Source organism: Vigna angularis, chromosome 2 (genome assembly GCF_016808095.1).
Source record: "Vigna angularis cultivar LongXiaoDou No.4 chromosome 2, ASM1680809v1, whole genome shotgun sequence".
Classification (NCBI taxonomy): Eukaryota; Viridiplantae; Streptophyta; class Magnoliopsida; order Fabales; family Fabaceae; genus Vigna; species Vigna angularis.
This window is the reverse complement of record NC_068971.1, coordinates 26,116,020-26,139,537: the sequence shown is the minus strand read 5'-3', so window position 1 is coordinate 26,139,537 and position 23,518 is coordinate 26,116,020. Positions and strand designations below refer to the sequence as shown.

General features: G+C 31.8%; 2 protein-coding genes across 2 annotated transcripts; both read left to right on the top strand.

Annotated features, from left to right (window-relative positions):
- The first annotated feature begins 9,467 nt into the window (after nucleotides 1–9,467).
- Nucleotides 9,468–10,378, top strand: LOC108328871 (uncharacterized). The gene has a single exon (XM_052873601.1). It carries the CDS (start codon nucleotides 9,512–9,514, stop codon nucleotides 10,172–10,174), a length of 663 nt encoding a protein of 220 aa, XP_052729561.1. The 5' UTR covers nucleotides 9,468–9,511; the 3' UTR covers nucleotides 10,175–10,378.
- A 9,902-nt stretch (nucleotides 10,379–20,280) lies between these two features.
- LOC108328483 (uncharacterized) lies at nucleotides 20,281–22,867 on the top strand. The gene is made up of 3 exons (XM_017562355.2): nucleotides 20,281–21,162; nucleotides 21,701–22,246; nucleotides 22,389–22,867. Exons 1-3 carry the CDS (start codon nucleotides 20,311–20,313, stop codon nucleotides 22,503–22,505), a joined length of 1,515 nt encoding a protein of 504 aa, XP_017417844.1. The 5' UTR covers nucleotides 20,281–20,310; the 3' UTR covers nucleotides 22,506–22,867.
- The last annotated feature ends 651 nt before the right edge of the window (nucleotides 22,868–23,518 follow it).

Genomic DNA, 23,518 nt, shown 5'->3' with positions numbered 1-23,518 from the left:
TATTGTGAGCTCGTTTTCCTATTCAGTACCTCACTGACATATGAGTAAAGTTAGCAATATATAAAACATAGTTGAGCGTTTCAAAGGCATATAAAGTCAGATACATCCCAACATTGATTCCCTTTTACTTTGTATTATTCTCATCTTCATCAGATTTGTTGCAATGGTTGGTATCCTTATTCCCTCGCGCATAAATCCATTTGCTAACATTCTGTCTCACCTTTTTTCTTTTCCTCACTCTTTCCTAAATCCCTCCAAAATCTGCCACCTACTCCAGAATCAATCTGTTTAAAGAATAGGCTGTGACATTGTGACATTATGCTTTGCTTTTTTATATTCACAGGGAGAATATTATCCCAACAAAACTCATTGGACCTTGCAACGCAATTTTTGTTTCTTCTTCTGTATGCATGAATTAGGTACACACAATGACAACCTCTTTCAATTATAATGTCTGAACTCCAACTTCCCTACGAATTAACCATAGCCACTCAAATCTTCTGCATAATCGATGCAGCTAGGTTGGGAGGTGATATAGTACTCTTTTATTTTTCCTGATGGATACCTTCAATGAGAATTTGATGGAACTAGAATCCTATCTTTTATTTTTACCTATAATGGTTCATTAAAACCCACTTATTTTTATAGGCTTCCTATTGTTGGGTTTTGTAAGAGAAGGTACATAATGTATTAATTTACTTTTATTTTATTTCCTTTTTACATTTTTTTATATGAATTAGGAAAATTCATTTGTCTTATTTTTTTTTTCTTCTTAAAAAATTACATTTGTAATATCTCCCATACTATAATATCTTCTTAAAAAATATAAGAAAATTGCAGAAGTTTACTTTGTACAAAAGACATTTTAGAATAGCCTACGCATCCTATTCTTTTCTAATCTGTATCCCTCAGCAAATGTATATGCATACACATATCTCTAGCTATACTTTTTCTTTTTCTTTTCTATGCATATTCTAAATAGACTCATGTATATTTTAAATAGGTTGATATTAGACATTATTATTATTTATATGAAGATTTTATTAAAAAAGAAAAATATAAAGACTACACTAAATTTATAATATAAGTTACATCTCACACATAAATAGAAAACACTTATTATTAATATGAGTTTGAACTTCATATATTTTTAAAACTTATCTTTTAAAAGTTTTTATTTTGGAGAATTTAGTATTAACTTACTTTTAAACTATTCGTATAAGGTTTTCTTATAGTTTAAATTGATTTACCATTATCTTCCGTATTAAAATATTTTTTTTCATTAAAAATATTAGTTCATCTAGAAGCTAATTTAAATTAACCTACAAAATGATCTTTTTAGACATCACAAAGTTAAAGATTGTCTCATAATTACTATATGAAGAATGTAGCTGTTATTGGAAACTTTGAAAACGATTAATGAAAGTAACATCCTTTTAAAAAAGACATATCAACAAACAAATCATAATTTTATGACATACCACCAAAAGTGATATTTAGATTCTTAACAATAAAAAATTCATTCAGAATACAAATATATTATTATGATCAACAACTCAAATGATTTTCATATAAAACATAACAAGTAATTTGCATGAATTTCAATTAATCATTGTTTGGACAAAGATAATTCATCCTTTTTTAGTTCTAAAAATTAATATATGTTCTACAAGTAGGTCTAGTTTAAAAGTAATATATTTTGGGTCTTGAAAACGAAGTCTAATATTTTGTATTTTTTTTAAGGTCTTATATTTGGTATTCTTTTAATGTCAGTAATAACTGTGTATTAAAATAAGACTTTTTGGCGTATTTTTTAAGAAGAGACTTCTGACTTGGTGACATTATTTTTCAACTTAATTAATTCAATAATTTAATTTTCCTTATAAAATACAAAAGAGAGAGATCTGAAAATGAAAATTGGTGTAGCATATTGCAGAGTGCACATGTGCATAAATGTCGCTTTTCAACTTAATTAGCGATGAATAATAGAACTATAGAATGACAAGAGAATATTAGTTGTTTATGAACTTGTCTGGGAATTCTATGTTTAACAAGAATTTAATTCGTTAATTAGAAATTATTGCTTAGGGATATCCGAATTTTGAAATAGAAATTTCAGAGGATTAGGTGGTATTTTGTCTGGGATTTGTTATTCATACTTAATTAATTTATTTTTTATGAGTCACCACTCCTTTCTTTTTTGAGTAATTCATTTAGAATATAATTGCAAGGAAGCAGTTTCTTCTCTCACGAGCTCACTTGCAAATACTTTATTCATGGTGAGTCTAATCCAAAAAGTCCATTTTACAATTAACAAAGTAAAGTCCTTATGTACAATTGATATACGTAGATTCATGAAATAAACATATAAAATATTTACATAGAAATATTTAAAGTAAAATTTATATTTTATACATTTAGTTTTCCACTTATATTTAAATATTTAAATATTTTGTTTTTCTAAATTATACAAATAAATTATATGTAAAATATCTAACACATCTTAATTGAATTGAAATTTTGATGTGAGAGACTTAATTTAAAGAATTTATAGTATACAACAACTAACTGTAAGTAATTAAAATTATAAGAAAAATAAAGTTTACTCGCATTTATTTTATTTGTAAAATATAATGTTAACAAAAGTATTTGGGTTCAACCTTCACAAAGACTCCAAATTCATCTTTATTTGCACAACTTTAACTTCTCCCCATTCAGCATAATCTACTCTTAATACATATACAATTAATATTACACTAGTTGGCTTAGTAGTCTTAAACTTACTGCACATTACACAATCAGCTTATAGGTAGGTCTCTGCATTGTCTTCGTGATGGTTTTGCAGTGGCAATCTTATTAATAGCATATTAACATCTGAAAACTGAAATTGATATTAATATATTATTAACATAAATTGTCTGGAAATTGAATTTGATTGTAACAATTACATATTTTTGTTACGTTCTTTTTTTTCTTTTCTACAGGATTATTTATATATTTTGCTTGTAGTACATTTAATCAAGTTAATAACAATATCACACATATTTAATTACTAAGATAGTATTAGATGTTAATTTTTGGTATTTTCTCTTATGATGTCAAAATTATATACTGACTTTTAAACTAATCTTTCAAATTTTTCTTTTTAGTAACTGATTTTATCATAATTGTTTTTAGTTTTTTCTTGTGCAGGATTATTTATATACCGCATTTAATAGTATATTTAATCAAGTTTTTCTAATGTGATAATAATATCACATATTTGATGACTAATACCATCCTCAATTCCCCCTCATTTCTATGAAGGAATTTTTATAAATAGAGTATTCACATACTGCAACCCGGCCCGTATACATTTGTATATCATATATCACATCACAAAATTGAAAATATGCATAACTCTCCCCTCATATTCTAAGTGCAGCTTGAGATATTTTATAATGACAATAAAATGAAATCCTATTTCCTTCTACTAAAGTTATGCTGATATTCGTTAGTTTAAAACGTTCAACCTAATCGTGACAATTTTATATCCCCAATTCCACGTCATTCCTATGCTTCTAAGAAATGGGAGAGTCTCGGCCACAACCTCATCACTACATTTACTATTTTTAAGGTTTTTCTTTCTAAGGATAGATTTTTATTTATTTTTTAATCGGTAAAGGAATTTTTATAATAGAGTATTTTGATACTCCAACCCATATACATTTGTATAACATATACCACATCACAAAACAGAAATTTTATACTAATTCTCATACACTTTACTTCCAAATCCACTCTCAACTTACCTCCAAAATTCATTCAAATAAACAACAAAAAATTTACCTTCAAATTCACTCAATCACTCTCCCTCAAATCCATTCAAGTGAACAGGGGCTAAAGCTTGAGTTATTTTATAATGAAAATAAAATGGAATCATATCTCCTTACACTAGTACAAAAACAGCGTACAACGTCGAATATTTTTGGTCTTTCACGTCGAATATTTTTGGTCTTTCACGTCGAATTCGAGAACGACGTCATATTGGGAGACGTTAAATTGACGTTTTTAACGTCGAATTTTGTCAATATACGACGTTAATCAATTTTTTTATTTTTTTAATTAATTGTAATCCTTTTTTACAACTCTACGAGACCTGAAAAACAAAGAACTATGAATGGTAATATAGAATCAACAACAAATAACATTAACAAACAACAAACAAGTTCAACAAATAAGTTTTTCAAAACGAAAACGAAAACTAACCTTCAAAAGGTAGGTTCATCGAAATAAAGTATTGCCACCAGTGAGAGAGAAAGTAGAATGCGTCTATGAAAGACAAAAACACAAAAATAATCGGTGAAAACAAAACGAAAATTATACCTAAAGTAGTTAATTAACATGCATTTGTATCAAATGAAAGAAAGATTACATGTGATAGTTGTCAAACTTCGTTCGAGAAAAGTTTGAGCAGAGAAGAGGGTCTCGCGCGCTAAGATAAAGTGAATGAATTTTCAATCTCCCGCTCAAATTTTTATTGAATTCACTAACCTTTTGACGTCTAACGCTGAGACATTCAACGTTTTATATCTTTTTACGTTGAATTATAATTCTAAACGACGTTTAATAATTGCATTTATTTACAAAATTGCTACCAGTCATTTTTAACGTTGGCTATTGAGTGGTTAGACGTTGAACGTGTGACGTTATACGATGTTTTTGCACTAGTGTTACACTAATGTTTTGTTGATATTTATGAATAGATGTTTGTTTTTCAATCTCTCGACTAATAACAAACTTTTCGGATGTTTATTCTCCAATAACAGAGGTAAATGTTATTTGTGATTAAAGAGAACATTGTTGTTGTATGTCATTTGTTGACTTGTGCAAGATAAAGATTGTGTAACGAGAGGAACTAGTTAAAACTATCTTACAACCGATAAAGAACAAACTCTAATATTTTTATATGGAGATTATACATTAAAATTATATTTAATTTAAATATATTATATTGACCTCCAATAATATTAGTTACTTCTTATAATTTGATTCCGTATACTTTGAGTATTGAACTTGGACTTAACTGTATTATCTGTTAGAGTCTTGTTAGAGTTTTATGAGTAGTTAATGTATTAGTCATTAGATTTCTATGCATAGTTAATGTATTAGTAGTTCGAGTCTTATAAATAGTGAATGTGTTAATCGTTTTTAGTCGTTTTGTTTATTTTAAGTACAATGGTTACAAATATGAGTCAATAACAACAACAAAGGTAAATCAGATTTTCACAAAGTAAATTTGTTGTCTATAAATTAGCTTCAGAGCTAGAGAGCTTGAGTGTATTAGCATTCATTGAGAAGTTTAAGTGAGGTGGTCAATTTTACAATTCTGCCTAGGTTGACAAAAGTTGTCAACTATTACATTTGAAGTCAATACATGAAGGCTCTTTTTAGTGTCTAAGATAATTGGGAGGTGGGTGATGATGATTTTGTAAAACCAAAAAGCATTGTTGGTTTTACCAATGCCTAAAATAATGCGTTGAAAGTAATGCACATGAAGCACAAGGCGGCCTTATACATATTGTATTGACTTGTTGATGAGTACAACTTCAAAAATAAGCGTAGGACATTCTGGAGAAAGTGTACAAGGGAGATAAAAGTGATGCAGGTTTGGCTTCAAACACTTAACAACGGGTTGAAGTGCATAATGATGAAGGGGACCGGAGGAGTGTCCAAGTACATAACTTGAGTGGAAACCAACTTATTAGAGAAACATTGCCCACTACTCGAGTTGTCAACAAAATCTTAAGATAGTTAATCGGTGACTTTGATAATTTGTAAATGTGATTGAGGAGTTCAAGAATATGTTAACGCTCTCAGTTAAAGAGTTTGTTGGGTCTTTTATGGTGCACGAACACCAAAAGAAGAAGAAAATGAGATCCCTTAAAAAAACACCTTAAACAAAAGCAACATAAGGTGTTATGGCTATACCCTGAACACTTGATGCAAAGGAAGAGGTCAAGAACGTAGAGGACATGGTCATAGTGGTAGAGGTCATGGAGGATATGAAGAAGACAAAGAACAAACTGACTAACAAAATTAGCTCAGACAAAGATAAGGTCAGTAGAGAATAGATCGATCAAAGCAACTCAAATATTAACTGCTTTAAGTGTAGCAAGTATGTCATTATGCAAAGCATTGTAACCTGAATATGAGTTACAACTATTGTAAGGGCAAGCATTTTGCTAAAAAAAATTTAGAACGGAAAGAATAAACATTCAACTATCTAAAAGAGGATGTTGAAGAGAAAGAGGTAGTTGTTGTTGATGATAAGAAGGTCAAAAAAATTGGTCCAAGCTTAAGGAGCGTTCATACCGATGTGATTGAGCACAATAATAAGTGTACATGGTTTCAATCTTTCAAAAGAAGGTTCACCTATTGATAAAAACCTACTTAATACCAAGCTAACTAGCAGAAAACAAGTCGACCATAATGAAAGTAAAGTTGGCCATGAAGAAAAAATAATTCGATTATTCATGAAAAAAACAAACATATTAGAGAAGAGTTATTATACATGATGTTGGGATGAAGAATAAAATAGTCGAGATGAAAATAAAAGAAACATTTAAGTTTACAAGAAAGTTTTATTAAGTTTAGAATAAACTTAAATGCAATTTTATAGTCACCGTTCAATTTTTTTAATTATTTATTATACTTGATTGTTTATTGCTTACCTCTGACTTCAACCATAATGTTCTTACAAATTTATTTATCTCATACAAATTTTTATAAATAATGATTTAGTTTTTCTTCTATCTTTGTATAGGTCCCTTTATAATAATAATAATAATTATTATTATTAATATTAAAAAAATATATACATATAAAAAAATATTCTTTACATATAAATATAGATATTATTATTAATATTATTATTATTGTTATATGTGTGTACGTATGGGTATGATCGTGTGAAGGTGTTTGAGGATATGTGCTTGTGTGATTGTGTAAGTGGATGCATGTGAAAGTGTGTGGATGCGTATGGACATGGGCGTGGATGTACCCGTGTGTGTGTGTGTCAGACTTTGATCGGAAAGGGTTGATGGACGACTAAACATATACCAACTTCCAAAAACTTGTTCAGTCAATGATTTTTCTTTTTAATGGCCTTCACGTAGCAAGTACATTGCACCAGACCCACTGGCTAAACATTCTTTCATGTGCTTTAGTGGTTGTGTTCAAATATTTTTCAAAGTATTTTTGCTGGTAAAAAACATCCAAAGTATTTGTGTAATAAGGTGATTGATTACTACAGTGCTGTGATGCTCCACTATAGATGTAGGACTAGGATTTTGGTTGAGATTGGTTACTATTATTTATTTATATTATTAATAATATACGTTATAATATCTTTCTTGCATAAATTTATACATACGTATATTTTTATATTGACTGGAACACCTTAGTAGGAAACCTTAATAGGAAACATTTGATAGGATAAGTTAAGACTGCATTCACTTCAACTAATTTCCTTTAGCTTTAGAATTGTGCATGAGGAGCATATGTTTTGGATAGACAGAAGATGATGAAATCGGTTTCACTCCAATTTAAAATATCATAGAATCGATTCCTGCAATTGAATTTATATACAAGGGAAAGTGGGAGAATCGATTCTAGTTAGGGTTTATATATATATATATATAATATTATTATTAAATAATAATAATTAATAATAGTTATTATTATTATAAAAGTAAAAAAAATAATTGTACATTTTAATTTAATAAAATATTTATTTTATTTTATTATATCCATTAAATCTTTCACAAAATTTTATAAACTTCATTCCTAAATCGATTCACTTTCAGTATCAACAAATCCCTTAAAAGAAATATAAAAACTTTATTGTAGAATCTCTTCAAATTTATTTATTCAGTTCTCTTTAAATTTATATTCAGAAATAAAAATATCCTAATAATTATAAATATTGAAATTATACTGCTTATTTTGGTGAGAAAATAAAGATATATCTCAACGTTTATGTTATTTTGGCATTTCCATTGGAATGCACTACAGATTTTTAACTTTATCAATAATATTGTTTTGTACTTTTCACGTACATATTTATATATTAATTAAGGTTATATTGATGAATTTTATTATATATATATATATATATATATATATATATATATATATATATATATATATATATAATATTTATTAAATATATTATTTTTATAAAAGTAATTAAAAATTAGTGATCAATTTAGTAACAATTATAATCATCAACTAATTAATTAATCACCGTAGAAAAACGATTATCTATCTTAGCAATAATAGTTATTGGTTTCAATTATTAAACTTAGTTTGTAAACCATTGAATTTAGCTAACACTATATTTTATGAATACCGTGCATCAATAAGTATGGAAATAGTAAAAAAGACAGGTTAGTTATTATATGGGTTGATACTTTTATTAGTGATCATTTTAGTCATATAATAATTTGGTCTATTTCATGATTTCTCCTTATTATTGAAAGAAAAAATGTTAAGTGAGACGCAAGAAGAATTGGATGTTTGAGTTTTGGAAAAGATAATTTCTTTTGTTAGTTAAGAACATGAAAATGAAATTGAAGAAATGAAATACTAATCAACGAGAAAAAAAAGTCTAATTTAAAAATAAATATTGAAAGTTTTCTGAAAGGGGATTTCAAAATAAATTATTTAATAGAAAGAATAACTTCTGAATATTATATATATATAATCTAAAATGCCATAGCTATCATCATATCATTGTGTTTAGATTTTACATAAAGCAAGGATAGACTCATATGTATCAGGTTGTAATTTTAGTAACATGAAAAACGAAAGATAAGAAGATCACATAATTATTTAAACTATTTGATTAAAGAGACTCTAACATCACGCCAACAAACCACATAATTTATATATTACAAAAAAAGGATAACTTTCATTAAATCGTTGGGAAAATTATTCATGCTAATTTCTAAACAAAATACCTTTTTCTATTTCAGAACTTATATAATTAATAGGTGTTTATCCCCTTTTTGCTAATGAAGAGTTTAATACCATTGCAAGTGGACCAAAATGTTTATTTAATTTTTCATTTCTCAAATAAATCGTTAAATAAGAAGAAATATTGCAAATGACAGCTGCTATTGTGATAAACGGCTAACTAATTCTTGGAAGACAATCGTATAAACTTGAATTAACACAATAATAAGCTTAATACTTGAATTAACTTTTACCTTGAGGCAAAACATTTTTTTAGCTTTTCACCGAGCCTAAGAGCACAAAGTGAAAATCATATAAACTCTTTTCTATCCTCTCAAGGTAGTGTAAAAGGAAATGTCTGGTAGAATAATTGAACGAGTAATAAAGATGCTGCAAATTAATATTTTATTCAATTAGCTTCAAGCTTTTCTTACCATTTTTAATCCCATACATTCTAAGTTATACTAAGTTAACCAAATTATACTCAGCTGACATAATAAAAAAAGGCAAAAAAATGCATAGTTTCTGCAGTTTTCCAAATTATAAATTTTGTCTGAGCCATTCTGTTGACTATAGTTTCATACCACTTGTGTTTTCCTTGGTGGAGTTTATGTCTTCTTGCTATTTCCCCTTCACTTGCCAAAAAAAGATGGAGTTCAACACCCCAATCTATAAGAAATCTGAGATAAGGTGGAGCTCAGATGATCAAGGTGGCCCTGGACAAGTGAAATCTTTTTCTTGTTCCTTCTGCAAGAGAGGATTCTCTAATGCACAAGCCCTAGGTGGCCACATGAATATCCACAGAAGAGATAGGGCAAAGCTCAAGCAATCTTCTGAAGAAAGCTTGCTTTCGTTGGACATCTCAATCAAGACCTCAAGTGATCACAGAAATGACCCTTCTGATTTGGAAGAGAAAATTTTCTTTCGGTTGGGTTCTGGAGAAGATCAGAAGCATGCTAGAAATCGAAAAATGCCATTCAATTTCCCTCACAAAAGTGATCATGATTATGCATCAGAAAGGGCCATGTTCATTGGTTCAGCAGAAATTCCTCATCATCTTCCTTCTTTTGTTTTGGGGCAGCGAATTGAAGAGAAGACAGCTGATTTAGACCTTGAACTTAGGTTAGGCCTTCATCCCCAGGAGACAGCAACATTGAGCACTAGATCGTTCTTTTGAAGTAGCGTTCCAAGTGTGGAAGATCAGTGAAAAGTTGCTTTTATCTCATACCTAGCTCTTCTTCCCACTTATAAGGTAATTAATTACGTTTAAGAATTTAATTTTGATACAGTATGGATATTGTTTTCACTCACAGTACTGCATCAAAATTAAATTCTCTCTCTCTCTCTCTCTCTCTCTCTCTCTCTCTATATATATATATATATATATATATATATATATATATATATATATCTTGCTAGTTCAATAATGGAACGCTATCATGTGAAGTATATGTTAATATTGCTTGTATTATTCTTCTGCTGTTATGTAGCAGATGGGTTTGTGATTTTCGTTTTGTCTTTCTTTTTTATTCTTTTGGTATTATTATGTTATATCCACAGTGTACACTGTTTCTGTAATCATACAACTGTTATTTGAAGTTGTTGCTTCGGGTATTATATATAAGAGAAGTTCTATGTTGTTCCCAAAATATTATTACATAGCTGGTTTGATTTTATATTGCTTGTTCCAGCTTAAAATTCCTGTATATGAATCATAACATGTAGTAACATTTGATAAACAAAAACGACATCGGATCAACACGTAATTATTTGAAGGAACAAGAAAAACAACAGAACTCAATATATCCAAGCAATTTGTGAAAACAGCATAAGATTCACCTTGTCCTTTGTCCTTCATAAGTGCAAACATGTTAACAGTCCATAATCTCATTATAACTTCATTTTGCATGCAATTTTACCAGTTCTCTTCAGAAATCTACAAAGGTTCATCGACTTCTGACCTAAGCTCCCGAAATAACCCATTCACGATCTCATGAACTTGCTAGCTTTTACAATCTATCAGCTCAATTCTAATACTTTTCACTTTCTCAAATAAAATATTTCGAAAACTTTGCCATGGATTTTGATATTTTTCTTTTCACTTCTTTGATAGCATCACTTTTAAAACGATAATTAGTTTGAGAACCATTGTAGGTAATTAACTCCACTTGTGGCAATTGAAGACCACGCATTTTCTAATTTTTTTCCTCTCACTAATTAACTTCCTGACTTATCTAAGCTTCAATTAACAACTTCTATATTCCTATAAAATTTTTAATGATGTAATGAGGAATAAAATTGAAGGGGATAGAATTATAGTTTATTAAGTATAGCTTAAAAAACAATTGCTAGAAAGAATACAGGTAAAAAAGGAGATTATAGTAAATATATGTTACGGTTTGTAGATTATATTTTGCTAACTTGTAAGGGCAGACATTAGAAAAATAATGGAAATTACATGTATTCTTAGATGTTTTAAATTAGTCTGAAGACTTCGAGTGAATTTTCCCAAGAGTAAAATTAAAGGAATAGTGTAGAGAAGAGTGAAATAAAAAGGTTCTCGTTGATCCTGAATTATGAAATAATGAACATGCCATTTAAGCTTAGGAATGAGTATGGGAAGAAATTTAAGGAAACAAAATTTCTAGCAACCAGTAATTAATAAAATCAAGAGAAAACTAACAAAATTGGAAGGTAGACATTTATCCTTTATTAAAAGAGTGTGTTTAATTAAAATTCTCATAACAAAATCAAAAGAAATTTAACAAAATGGAAAAATAGATATTTATCCTTTATTGAAAGACTGTATGTTTAATTAAATTTTTCATAACAATATCTCCTTTGTACTACGTGTCAATTTTTAAGTTGTCAATTTGTGTGTATGAAAGAAAATGTGAAGGAAAATCCTTTTTGGATGGGTTGCACATTTGAATCACAACAACTTTTTAATTGAGAAGTTTTGATTCTTTATTAATTGGGTGTTATGAGTTATTAAAAAGTCAATAAAATTCAAAACTTTATCAAAGTACGAAAATATATTTTTAAAAACTTAACATTTAAACAACATAATTCATTTAAAACATAATAGTTCTAAAACATTTGTCCAATAAAATAACGAAGGAAATAAAATAACTTCAATTACATTATCTTAAAGTTAAAATGTAATAACTTTAAATAAAATATCAAGTTTGTCTCCCGTCATTTCTCGAACCTATCATACATCAGCATCATTTGCAACATCATTTGTTCACGTATAACACATTATACGATCATTGTCGATAACATCATTCATAACACACAAACACAAACAAGTATAGAATAAACTACCGATAAAACAACAACAATAATATTAAGATATAAACACATTGAATATATCAACCATAAACCACCCCATATGTAATAGTAATAACAACAAAATTCCTAATCCTCTAACATAGCAACTTAATCATAATAAATTACTCAATTCTCGATCATTGATATTCAATCCACGATCCTTGACCCTTGAGCCTTGATGTCATCACTAACATCTCACACATAGACCCTTGGTTTATCCACTCATTAGCGCCTAAGCTAACTACCTATTATAACCACTATAGTAACATTATTATCAACATAGCAACTCTTTGAGCATCTCAAACACCGTACTATAGCACCATAATGGAAAGAATAAGTCACACTCTTGTACCTACCTTACCGACTATAGCCGCTCCTACAGCCCAATCTGTAGCTTTCCCAAACAGATACACTCGAGTAGTCCCGCAATCCAACTAAGCATGTAATCCTACCACACAAGGACAAGGAAGCACCATCATCCGCACACAAGGAAGATTCAATACCCGAACAACCCTTCCTATGCACACAAGGCAAAGGAAGCACATATCCGCAGATAGAACTAGGATTTACTAGGTACAACTAGTAGACTTATCATCCACTCTCATGCCCATCAACTACATATATAGGTACACCCCAACACTCACTCATACTCCAATCTCAATCACAAGTCGAAATTGACCCTGAACATAACCAATAATCTCATTCTCTAGGTATCATCACATTTTACAGCTCCTCAAGTGTGGTATATGTTCATTTTTAATCAAAATGTATTGTTTCCAATAAAAATACTCTACGATAATCGATTATCATAAGTGATAATCGATTATTTCCGAAACATACACATATACACGAAATACCCTATGATAATCGATTATCACTTAATATAATCGATTATCTCAATGGTTCTGCTAAGCAAATCACCAGAATTCATCACGCATGAAGTGATATTTTGAAATAAAATATTTTGAAAACTTTGCCATTGATTTTGATATTTTTTTTTTTCCATTTCACTTCTTTATAGCATCACTTTTAAAACGATAATTAGTTTGAGAACCATGGTAGGTAATTCACTCTACTTATGGCAATTGAAGACCGCACATTTTCTAATTTCGTTCCTTTCACTAATTAACTTCCTGAATTATCTAAGCTTCAATTAACAACTTTTATATACCTATAAAATCTGTAATGATGTAACGATGAATAAAACTGAAGGGGATAGAATTATAGTTCATTAAGTGTTGAGGTCGTTCATGTAATTGCAGAAGCTATTAGTGAGGAGGAGGAGGAGAGTCGTGCGGGTGATCAGGAATAGGTTGGGGCCATTTGTACAGCAGTTTAGTTAGGAAAGAAAAAAAAATCTTTGTTTAAGTATAACTTTCATGGTCGTCGACCAAACAGGTTGTTTTTTGGTATGGTTGCCTTGTTGAGAAGACAGTCTTATTTTGATACCCCTCAAATATTAATGGAATTCTCTTTTACTTGTTCATTCTTTGTACTTCTTACTTGCTTGATCCTTAATTGCATCACTTCTAGATTTATTGTAGACGTTCGTTAACTTTTAACACCGTTTGATAATAACTTGCAAAATAACGTGAATTATTTCTTGAGTTTAGTTAAATTTGCCATTTTTGACACCATTCAGTTGGTGTTGAAATGCTTCCTCGTAAAGCGTTAAATTGTCTTCAATTCTTGGATGGAAGGATTCAATAAGATTGTTCTTTATCGATTGGTTGAATGTTGAGAGTTCACGAGAACGTTCTTTAAACTCGTGTTGCAATGCGACAAGAGTTCACGAAGAACGTTTCTTGTCGATTGATTGAGTGTTGAGAGTTCACAAAGAATATTCCCCAAGCACGTTTTGCAATGCGACAAGAGTTCATGAAGGACGTTCCTTGTCGACTAATTGAGTGTTGGGAGTTCACAAAGAATCTTTCCCAAACTCGTTTTACGATGCGACAAAAGTTCACAAAAACATTTCTTGCCGATCAGTTTAGAGGTTGTCAAGTGTTCACGAAGAACATTTCCTAAGCAACCTACCGACCATTATTAGTAATGAATGTGCGGGGAAGACCGAAGCGACATGAGTTTTCAAATGAACTTTTGTACTTGTTGCGCTGGTGGCCAAGGGTTCAGCTTCCACCTACTTGGTGAAGTAGTCTATCACTACTAGGAGGAACTTCTTTTTTGCCCGACCGACCAGCAAAAAGACAACAACATTATCGTCCTAAGGTGGTTGGTGCACACGATGGAACTAAGAGGTCTTTAGCTCAAGTGGTGGAACCTGTGATGGAGTTTATGGTGGAACGTGTGATGGAGCCTGTGATGGAGCTTGTGGTGGAGCTTACGGTGGAGTCTGTGATAACTTTTTGGCAAGTATACCAAATCGTTCCAAGTAATATAAAGTAAGTTCAAAGTATTATTCTCCCAAGGGACTTGTGCAACACATGACAATTCTTCCTTTTATAACTCAATTAGACATCAAAGTGTACAAAAAACACAAGAAACTCTTTTTGGTATTTTTATCAAATAGTTGGTGTGCAAGGAATTATATTTAAAAGAAACTTCGTTGGAATTGAGTTTCATGAATCATATGAATATAAAACTATGTTCAATATTTCATTACTTCATTCAAACATTCACATCAAGGCATACTAGTCCTAATCCCTTAGCAACTAGTTCTAAATTAATATATTAAAATGATAATCCCTTAGTCAATTTAACATACAATTTGCATTAAGTCCATGATCAAGTTATTGAGTCTATCCCTAGATCCCAAATCCCTTAAGTGCTCTATCTACGTTCATGTTCAAAGTTACTTTCCAGTAATCAAAGACATTCAAATAACATTATATTTTCATACAATGATAATAAATTCAAGAAAGAGCATATGAACGAACAATGATATATTGAGCATGAAAATTACATCACAGTGAGTTCATTACATCCAATCCCAACGAAAGAGAAATTTAACTACTCCTAGTCATCTAAAACGTACACATTTGAAGCAATCCCTTGCAACAATGGTGTCTTGATGACTTGAAGTAGTCTCCGGAAGTTCCTAAGATGTTTTCGTTTCTTTCTTTTGTTCGGAACTTCTGTTAGAAGAATGTTTCTGTCTTTCTGTCACGTCTTTTAAAGCCACTTTACTTCATTAATTCGCTCAGCTCACATGTACTGGTGCGCTATTGTTAATGCCAAAACTTGTTAGCCAAAAACTTGTTGGGCAAATTCGGCAAGCGTACCGAATCGTACAAGTAATAAACCGGTAAGACCGGGTATCGTTTTCCCAAGAGACTCGTAATACTAGAGAATTGTGCGATTAACAACTCATATAGACTCAAGAACATAACATCAATTTACAGAACAAGTGCAGAAAGATAAATTCATACATAATTACAAGGTTGGACTTTGGTATTGAAGACACTTGGAAATGGAAAAGACTAGAAATGGTATGAAATGACATTGTTAAGGTTAGTTTTCACCAATGCACTCTTGTGTATGACCAATTTCATCTCCTCTCTATCAATTTACTAAAGTCAATCCACTAAAACACTCTAGCCCTAATCCCTTAGGTGAAAGAGCCTAGGTTTTCCTTATCAAACTCCTATTTCAGTTCTGGGTTTCATCTTACGTCCCCATAATCCATAAAACCCCAAAATCAAGTCATGAACGTCCCCATTACATGCAAGCTTTAAGATCGGAAACAAGAATACTAGCAATTGATAGAAAAGGCATATATATATTCAAATCATTCAACAATTACACAAGAATTCAATGGCTACAACTAACCCCAACAAGATGAGTTTGGCTCTCCATTTCCATGGAGAGCCTTTAAGCTTACAAAATGGCCATGGAAGAAGATGAAGAACCCAAGAGGAAGAAGGGAGTGTTCCCACGAGCCCTAGCAGCCCTCCAAGCTCTCCTCTCAGTGAATTGCGCCTCCAAATAACCAAAGACCGTTTCCCCTTCGCATTTTAGGGTTAAATAGACACCTCTGCCACATCAGAAAAATCGCGCCCAACGCCCTCTGTCAATCGCGCCCGAGCGCGAGACTCTCTGGAAAGTCACGCCCGGGCGCCCCATTTGTCACGCCCGGGCGTGAAACTCTCTGGAAATGAAAGTGGACGAGCGCTGCCTGTCTGGACGAACGTCCACTTCTGCCTGGCTGAGCGTCCACTGCGCGTCCTCTTCGGGATGAGCGTCCACTTCTCCTGGGCGAGCGTCCACTCGCTGGCCGAGCGTCTTCTTTTCTCCCTCTGGATGAGCGTCTTCTTAACTCTCTCTGGACGAGCATCCTCTTATTAGCTCGCTGGACGAGCATCCTCTTGTACGTCCACAGGACGAGCGTCCTCTCTACTAGCTGGACGAACGTCCACTTCTGCTAGCTGGCCGAACGTCCAATTCTCTCTTCGCTGAACGAGCGTCCTGCCTGGCTGGACGAACGTCCTCCTCTGCCTTTCTGGACGAGCGTCCGCTCGTGCTTCAACTCTAGACGAGCGTCCACTTATTATGGGCGAGCGTCCCCTCTGCGACGAGCGTTCTTGCGCTGCTGATGGCATTTCTGCATGTGCTTGCTTCTTGGTCCAGTTCTATACATTGTTGGAGACTCTTCCAAGCTCATTTTTAGCTACAAAATAAGGGATTATTGATGAAAGTACATCAAAGTAGCTAAAAACACAATTATTTAGAAAACAAGACAAAAGAATAGGATTAAGCAAGTTATAAGTTAGAAAGGAGTTGATTTTGCTACTAAAATGATGCTTAAATAATGGTAAAATTTAGCATTATCAGCTATGCGAATTTTCTTAACTGCTGCACTTTAACTAATGTTATTCGCTCAGCGCACATGTACTGATGCGCTATGCGAATTTCCTTCTTCTGGCAGTGCGAATTTTGGCTTTCGCTTTGCGAAGATTGGTTGACAGAGTCTAAATAATACACCCTTTCCTGTACAATATTTTACATAACAATCTACTACCTATTACAACTTTTCAATGAGGAACAACATGAATAATTACAAGATTGAGCTCATTTATAAGTGTAAAAACAACTATTTTTCACACTTATCAGTCTGTGCAACCTAATGTGATACAACCTGAGCTTGAGCGAGTACTGGATAATCATGATAATATTTGTGTTGTGAATGAATCTTCTCTCGTTAAGAATCTTAATGGTGGTGTGTCAATAGATTATGATTTCTTGACTGGTGTGTCTCCTTTTGGAGGATGTCATTCTCATTGTTAATAGTTTGTAGGGTTTACAATAATTAGATTCAACTCAGTAATTCAATGACAATTCCTATTCCTATGACATGTAAGAAGACTCATTTTGTGAAGGAATTGGAAAAGTTTCTAAATGAGTTAATATGCTTAATGAGAGGGGAAATTTTAATACTAAAGAGGATGATGAGAAGGTTTAAACCACAAGAAAACCTAGTAGGGGTAGGTTAAAGAAGGCTAATACTTAATCCTCAAAAAGCACAAACTTTTCAAAATTAAAGTCATTTTTTGGAATGTGTGAGGACTGAATAATGATAATTTTTTTAATATGTTGATGAATTTGCCTTTTTCTAATATATGGAGTTCAACTAGTGGAATTTGATTACTTGACCGATATGTCTCCTATGAAGGATGTCACTCCCATTGTCAAAGTTTGTAGGGTTTACAACAATTAGATTTAACTCATAATAGTTCATCGGGAGTTACTAATCCTTTGACGTCTAAGGAGATTTATTTTTTGGAGGAATTGAAAATAACTTCTAAATGAGCTAATATATGCTTGAGAAGAAGGGAGATTGTAATATTGAAGAAAATGATGAGCTAATTCAAACTACAAGAAAACCTAGTAAGGGTAGACCGAAAAAGACTAATACTAAATCATCCAAAGAAAGAAATTTTAAAAATTAGGTTTAAACCATCGGATGGTCCTCATATTTGTTGAAGAATCTCAAGTGGGTCCTCTTGTTAAAAATGGTCTCAATTGGATCCTAAATTTTCTAAAATCGTAACAATTAAGCCCTTTCTGTTAAATGTTGACAGATGGCGTCAAAATATGTTGACTAATAAAAACATTTTAGAATGTGTAAGGATTGACTAATAATAAACTTTTTAATGTGTTGCAAAATTTGCCTATTTGAAATTCAAAGTTTGAAATGATTTTCATATAAGAAATCATCAATTTTTTTTTATAATAATTTTTTTCCTATAAAGGCAATATACTTTTAACATGGATTTGATGTAATCATTCATATTTTTCTTTTTCTTTTTTATTTTTTAAATAAAATCTTCATGTAACTACATTTATACCATTAATTTATTTGGAAAAGGAAAAATTAAAGTATCTAAATGAAAACATAGTAACATTCAAAAAGGATCTCTCTTTTTTCGAGAGGATAGTATACTAACTCATTTTTGGTTAGATGACTCGTAACAATATCATGAAGATTTATTGAATCTCTCTTTTTTTTCTCAATCGATTTTCATCTTACTATTGTTTAGTTAGTTTTCTCTTTTATTCGTATTACTCTCTCAAAAACCCTCTTTATGGTCAAGATTACAAGTAAATATTAAATGTTATTCAACCTTTCCAAAAATGAATGTTTATATTTCCAATTGTCAAAGAAATAATTTCAAAATTTTTAAATAAATTATTTTCTATATTCCCATGCATAGAAAATTGCTTCCCTTGATCAAGGAGAGGATACCCTTAACTGAGGAAGATATTTCCAACATATGTTTAGTTATGTCAACTTCAATATACTAAAATTCCGTTGAATTGTCATATTATATTTATCAAAAGTTTTCTATTAATATATATTTTAAATATAGAATATTTAATTTATTACATAAAATATAATAATAATTTCTATTATATATATATATATATTTATATATATATATATATATATATATATATGAAATTAATCAATTTTCAATAGTAGGGTAGTTCAGTATATTACTATTATTATTGATGAGGTGGTACGTACAAACAATTCTTGTTAGCATTTAAGAGCTATTTTCCATTTCCCTTTTAGTAGAAGGCTTCAACTTAATGCTCACGCTAAATTTGTATATGGAAAAGTTGGTAACAGCATGTTCAACATTTGACTCCTTTTGTCTCATGGAATGGTACGTTTTCAGTTAAGAAAATGGGCAAAACTCTTGCTTTGAAAGGCCCTGTATGGAGAAAAAACATTCATCTATGACTAAGAACAGAACATAGGTACATATTACGTTCGAATTCGATTGAGACATGTTTGTCTCAGATGAAAATTAGATTAATGTTGGGCTCCATCTCTTCGCCAAAGTCATCTTTTCTCAGGCTGAAATTCCGAGTGACCACTTACAAATTAAAAGAAAAAAAAATCACTTTGGGAGAGAATACTATTGGTGTGTCTAAAAACAGAAAATGCACGTCTAGAAAAATACATGTTGTCAATGAACATTAAAAGGAAATAAAATCAAATAAAATTAGTTTAATCTAACTTGTTTTAAAATAAAAAAAATGAAACATTGAAGATAAAAGAAATAATATGCAAGCATTTTTTACCGATTAAAAAGATTTGAGTACATGGAAGGAAACTTTGAAAGCAGCCAATAATCTTGGAATTTCGAGAGAAAAAAGGAAAAACATAATTATAAAGTGGAACGTTGAAATAATAACTTTAATTTTAATTTCCAAAGAAGGAAAGAAATAATTTTCCATTAAAGAGTGAGGTTGAAAGTCATAAAATGAATTAATTAGGCACAAATATTTGTACTAATATTGATTTGACTTTAAGGGTTGATCTCATATAGGAGGAGTAGGCACCCACATCACTATATTAAAATGGAAAACGTTCAAGCCACTAACTACTATACTCTTACCTTGGACAACAAATACATTGTACGTTTTTGTGTGCATATTATTATATATCACATCATATAATATATCATATCCTTTCTACTTTCATCGTTGCTCCAGAATTTGAATCTCATTCCAATGTCTTGTGCTGTGGACTCAGTTCGAGATCCTTTCAAAAACTCATGGAAAACCTTTCGTTTTCCCAACATCAAACCCACCGAACTTCTCTTTTTCTTCTTCAAAGCTGGTCTTGCAGCTTCAACCTTCTTCCTCATAACCCTAATTGTTCACCTTACACTATCCTACAACCAATACCATTACCATAACAACAACCACACATCCTTCAAATACGTGCTCCAACAACAGAAAACCACTCACCAACAACCACCCACCAACATCTCCCACCTCCTCTTCGGTATTGGCGGCTCCATCGCCACGTGGGACACGCGCCGCCAATACTCCGACGTTTGGTGGCGTAGTGGTGTCACCAGAGGCTTCGTGTGGCTGGACAGCCACCCATCTGGGAACGCGACGTGGCCCGAGACTTCACCGCCGTATAAGGTGTCCGGTGACACGTCGGCGTTCCAGTACACGTGCTCGTACGGGTCGCGATCCGCTATTCGTGTGGCGCGGATTGTGAAGGAGAGCTTCGAGCTGGGGGTGGAAAACGTGAGGTGGTTTGTAATGGGTGATGACGACACCGTTTTCTTCACCGACAACCTGGTTAAGGTGTTGTCGAAGTATGATCATAATGAAATGTACTACGTGGGTGGGAATTCTGAGAGTGTGGAACAGGATGTGATACACTTTTACACTATGGCGTTTGGTGGTGGTGGGTTTGCGATAAGTTACCCTTTGGCGAAGGAGTTGGCGAGAATTTTGGACGGTTGCATTGATCGTTACGCAGAGTTTTATGGGTCTGATCAGAAAATTCAGAGTTGTATCAGTGAGATTGGTGTTCAGGTCACCAAAGAACCAGGATTTCATCAGGTTTGATCTTTTTCTCTCTATTTTTGTTAGTGTTGGACAGGCACATTATCAGAAATTAAGTTTTCTGTTATGGTTTAATTAATTTTATGATTTTCGAGGGTTTCCAATATTAGTAATATAATAAAATTTCTTAATGGGAGATTCAGTGAGCTAATAAAAAACTTAATTCTAGAAGTGATTTTGAGTTACAAGGCATGAATTGTTGATTGAAAACACTTTTACTCTCAATTAACAACTTATAATACTTCTACCATTTTTAATCATGCTTGAAATAACATTAGAAGATAATATGAAATAAAAAAGTTAATTTCTTATTGAAAGCTAATCATGGCAGGTTAATGTTATAATGCTGAATAATTTCAAATAACATGAGTGACACATATTATAGTATTTATTCTAAAATCAATTTATTTAATGGTAGGTGCAACAATTATTTTAAGCAATTTTTAATATATTCTTTTGAGAATCAATTTTTACTAGTTTTTATCAAATCACCGATTTGCTATTTTTGTTTTAATTAATGTTTTTTTCATTACAGGTAGATATACGTGGGAACCCATATGGGTTGTTAGCGTCACATCCGGTGGCACCGTTGGTTTCCTTGCACCACTTGGATTATGTGGACCCGATATTTCCCGGCATGACCCGTGTTGACGCTGTTAAAAAACTGGTAACCGCCTACGAAACAGATACGGGTCGAACCCTACAGAAGAGCTTCTGTTACGACCTCAGACGAAACTGGTCCGTTTCGGTGTCGTGGGGTTACAGCGTTGAGATATACCCTTCTCTACGCACGGCCAAGGAACTAGAAACGGCGTTTCGGACTTTCCGCTCGTGGCGGAGCTGGAGTGATGGCCCGTTTACTTTCAATACCCGAACCCTTAGTTCCGACCCGTGTGAGAAACCAGTCGTGTATATGCTGGATCGGGTTCTCAGCTGGGACGTGGACAAGACCCGGTCTATCTATAGAAGGCACGAAGACTCACCGGGGAACGTGTGCACGCGTGATGACTACGCGCAGGCTTTAGACGTGCAATACGTGGACGTTTTTGCTTCACTGTTTACGGCGGATGTGTGGAAAAAGGTGTGTGATTTAGATTTTATGAAGACGTTCTCTAACACTTTTTATTAGCGATTAAATTTTAAGAAGTATAACATTCTTTAATTTATTAAATTTATGAATTTATTAAATCGCTTTTAACTAAAAGATGTGGGTGAATGAACAGGCGCCACGTAGGCAGTGCTGCGAGGTAATGAAGGGCTCAGATAGAGTGAAGAATAATAGCGTGGTTGGCGTGAAGATCAGAGGGTGCCATCGATTCGAGAGTGTGACTCCTCTGTAGATAAAGGAAGAAATTTGGATTGAATTTGTGGGTAAAGTTGGCAACAGTGATGATGTGATTGAACAATGATCAGAGAAAAACGTATATACGCAACTGGTCATCAAAAGACTAAAACGACGCACGTTTGTTGTATTCTACTACTCCATTTATACGTATGTATATATATGATTTTGAGGGAGTAGAAGACAGATTTGTGAGCATAGCTTTTTCTATCTCCAATTTGATAATACTTCATGGTAGTACCAGTGTATTTAAATTGCATTCACATAATAGATTTCCAAATGCTAAAGATATAACATGTTAAATATGGTGGTTCTTTTAGGTGAACCAATACTACGTTAATTATGATTTAAGTACTTTATTCAAACATGGAATGGTTTACTAGGTTGCCCACCTAAACCACCCCTTAACAGGATTTCTTTTTCTTTTTCCAACAAAAGAAAAGATTATACTAAATAGTATAATGGTGGTAACACGTGTAATTTGGTATAATAGAATAACATTATTTTCAATTCATTGCTTCAACCTGATTCGATACATCTAAATTACCGTACCACATCTAGCGTAAACTGAATTAAGATTTATATGTCTAAACTATCAAAAGTGATTTATTACTACTATTTTTATATTTTGTTGTTAAAGAAACAAATATGAAATAGTAAAATAATTTAAGTCATAGTTATAAATTATATTTTAATTATTAATTTTGATGGAGTAATTTAAGACTTAAAAATAATAATATTATTAGTGATACATTTAATTGGAAATATTTATAATTATATATAGAGACAGAAAAGGATCTACTTTTGATGTTAGTTTTATATCTCTCTTACACACTCTCTTTTTTCACTTTATTATTTGATAATTATTTTAATATGCTCCTTATTTATGAATAGATACTCTACCTACAAACTTTTACTTTTATAAAACGTCTTACCTTTTTTACATAATACATTATAACTAATTTAAAATTTAGTTATAATTAAATATATTTGGATATACCTATATTTATA

What these genes read in the sequence shown, in the direction of transcription:
- LOC108328483 (XM_017562355.2), top strand. Translation starts at nt 20,311, where the DNA reads ATGTCTTGTGCTGTGGACTCAGTTCGAGATCCTTTCAAAAACTCATGG. An exon ending in AAGAACCAGGATTTCATCAG is followed by an intron (nt 21,163 to 21,700) that starts GTTTGATCTTTT and finishes TTTTCATTACAG; the next exon opens with GTAGATATACGTGGGAACCC. An exon ending in CGGCGGATGTGTGGAAAAAG is followed by an intron (nt 22,247 to 22,388) that starts GTGTGTGATTTA and finishes GTGAATGAACAG; the next exon opens with GCGCCACGTAGGCAGTGCTG.
- LOC108328871 (XM_052873601.1), top strand. Translation starts at nt 9,512, where the DNA reads ATGCATAGTTTCTGCAGTTTTCCAAATTATAAATTTTGTCTGAGCCAT.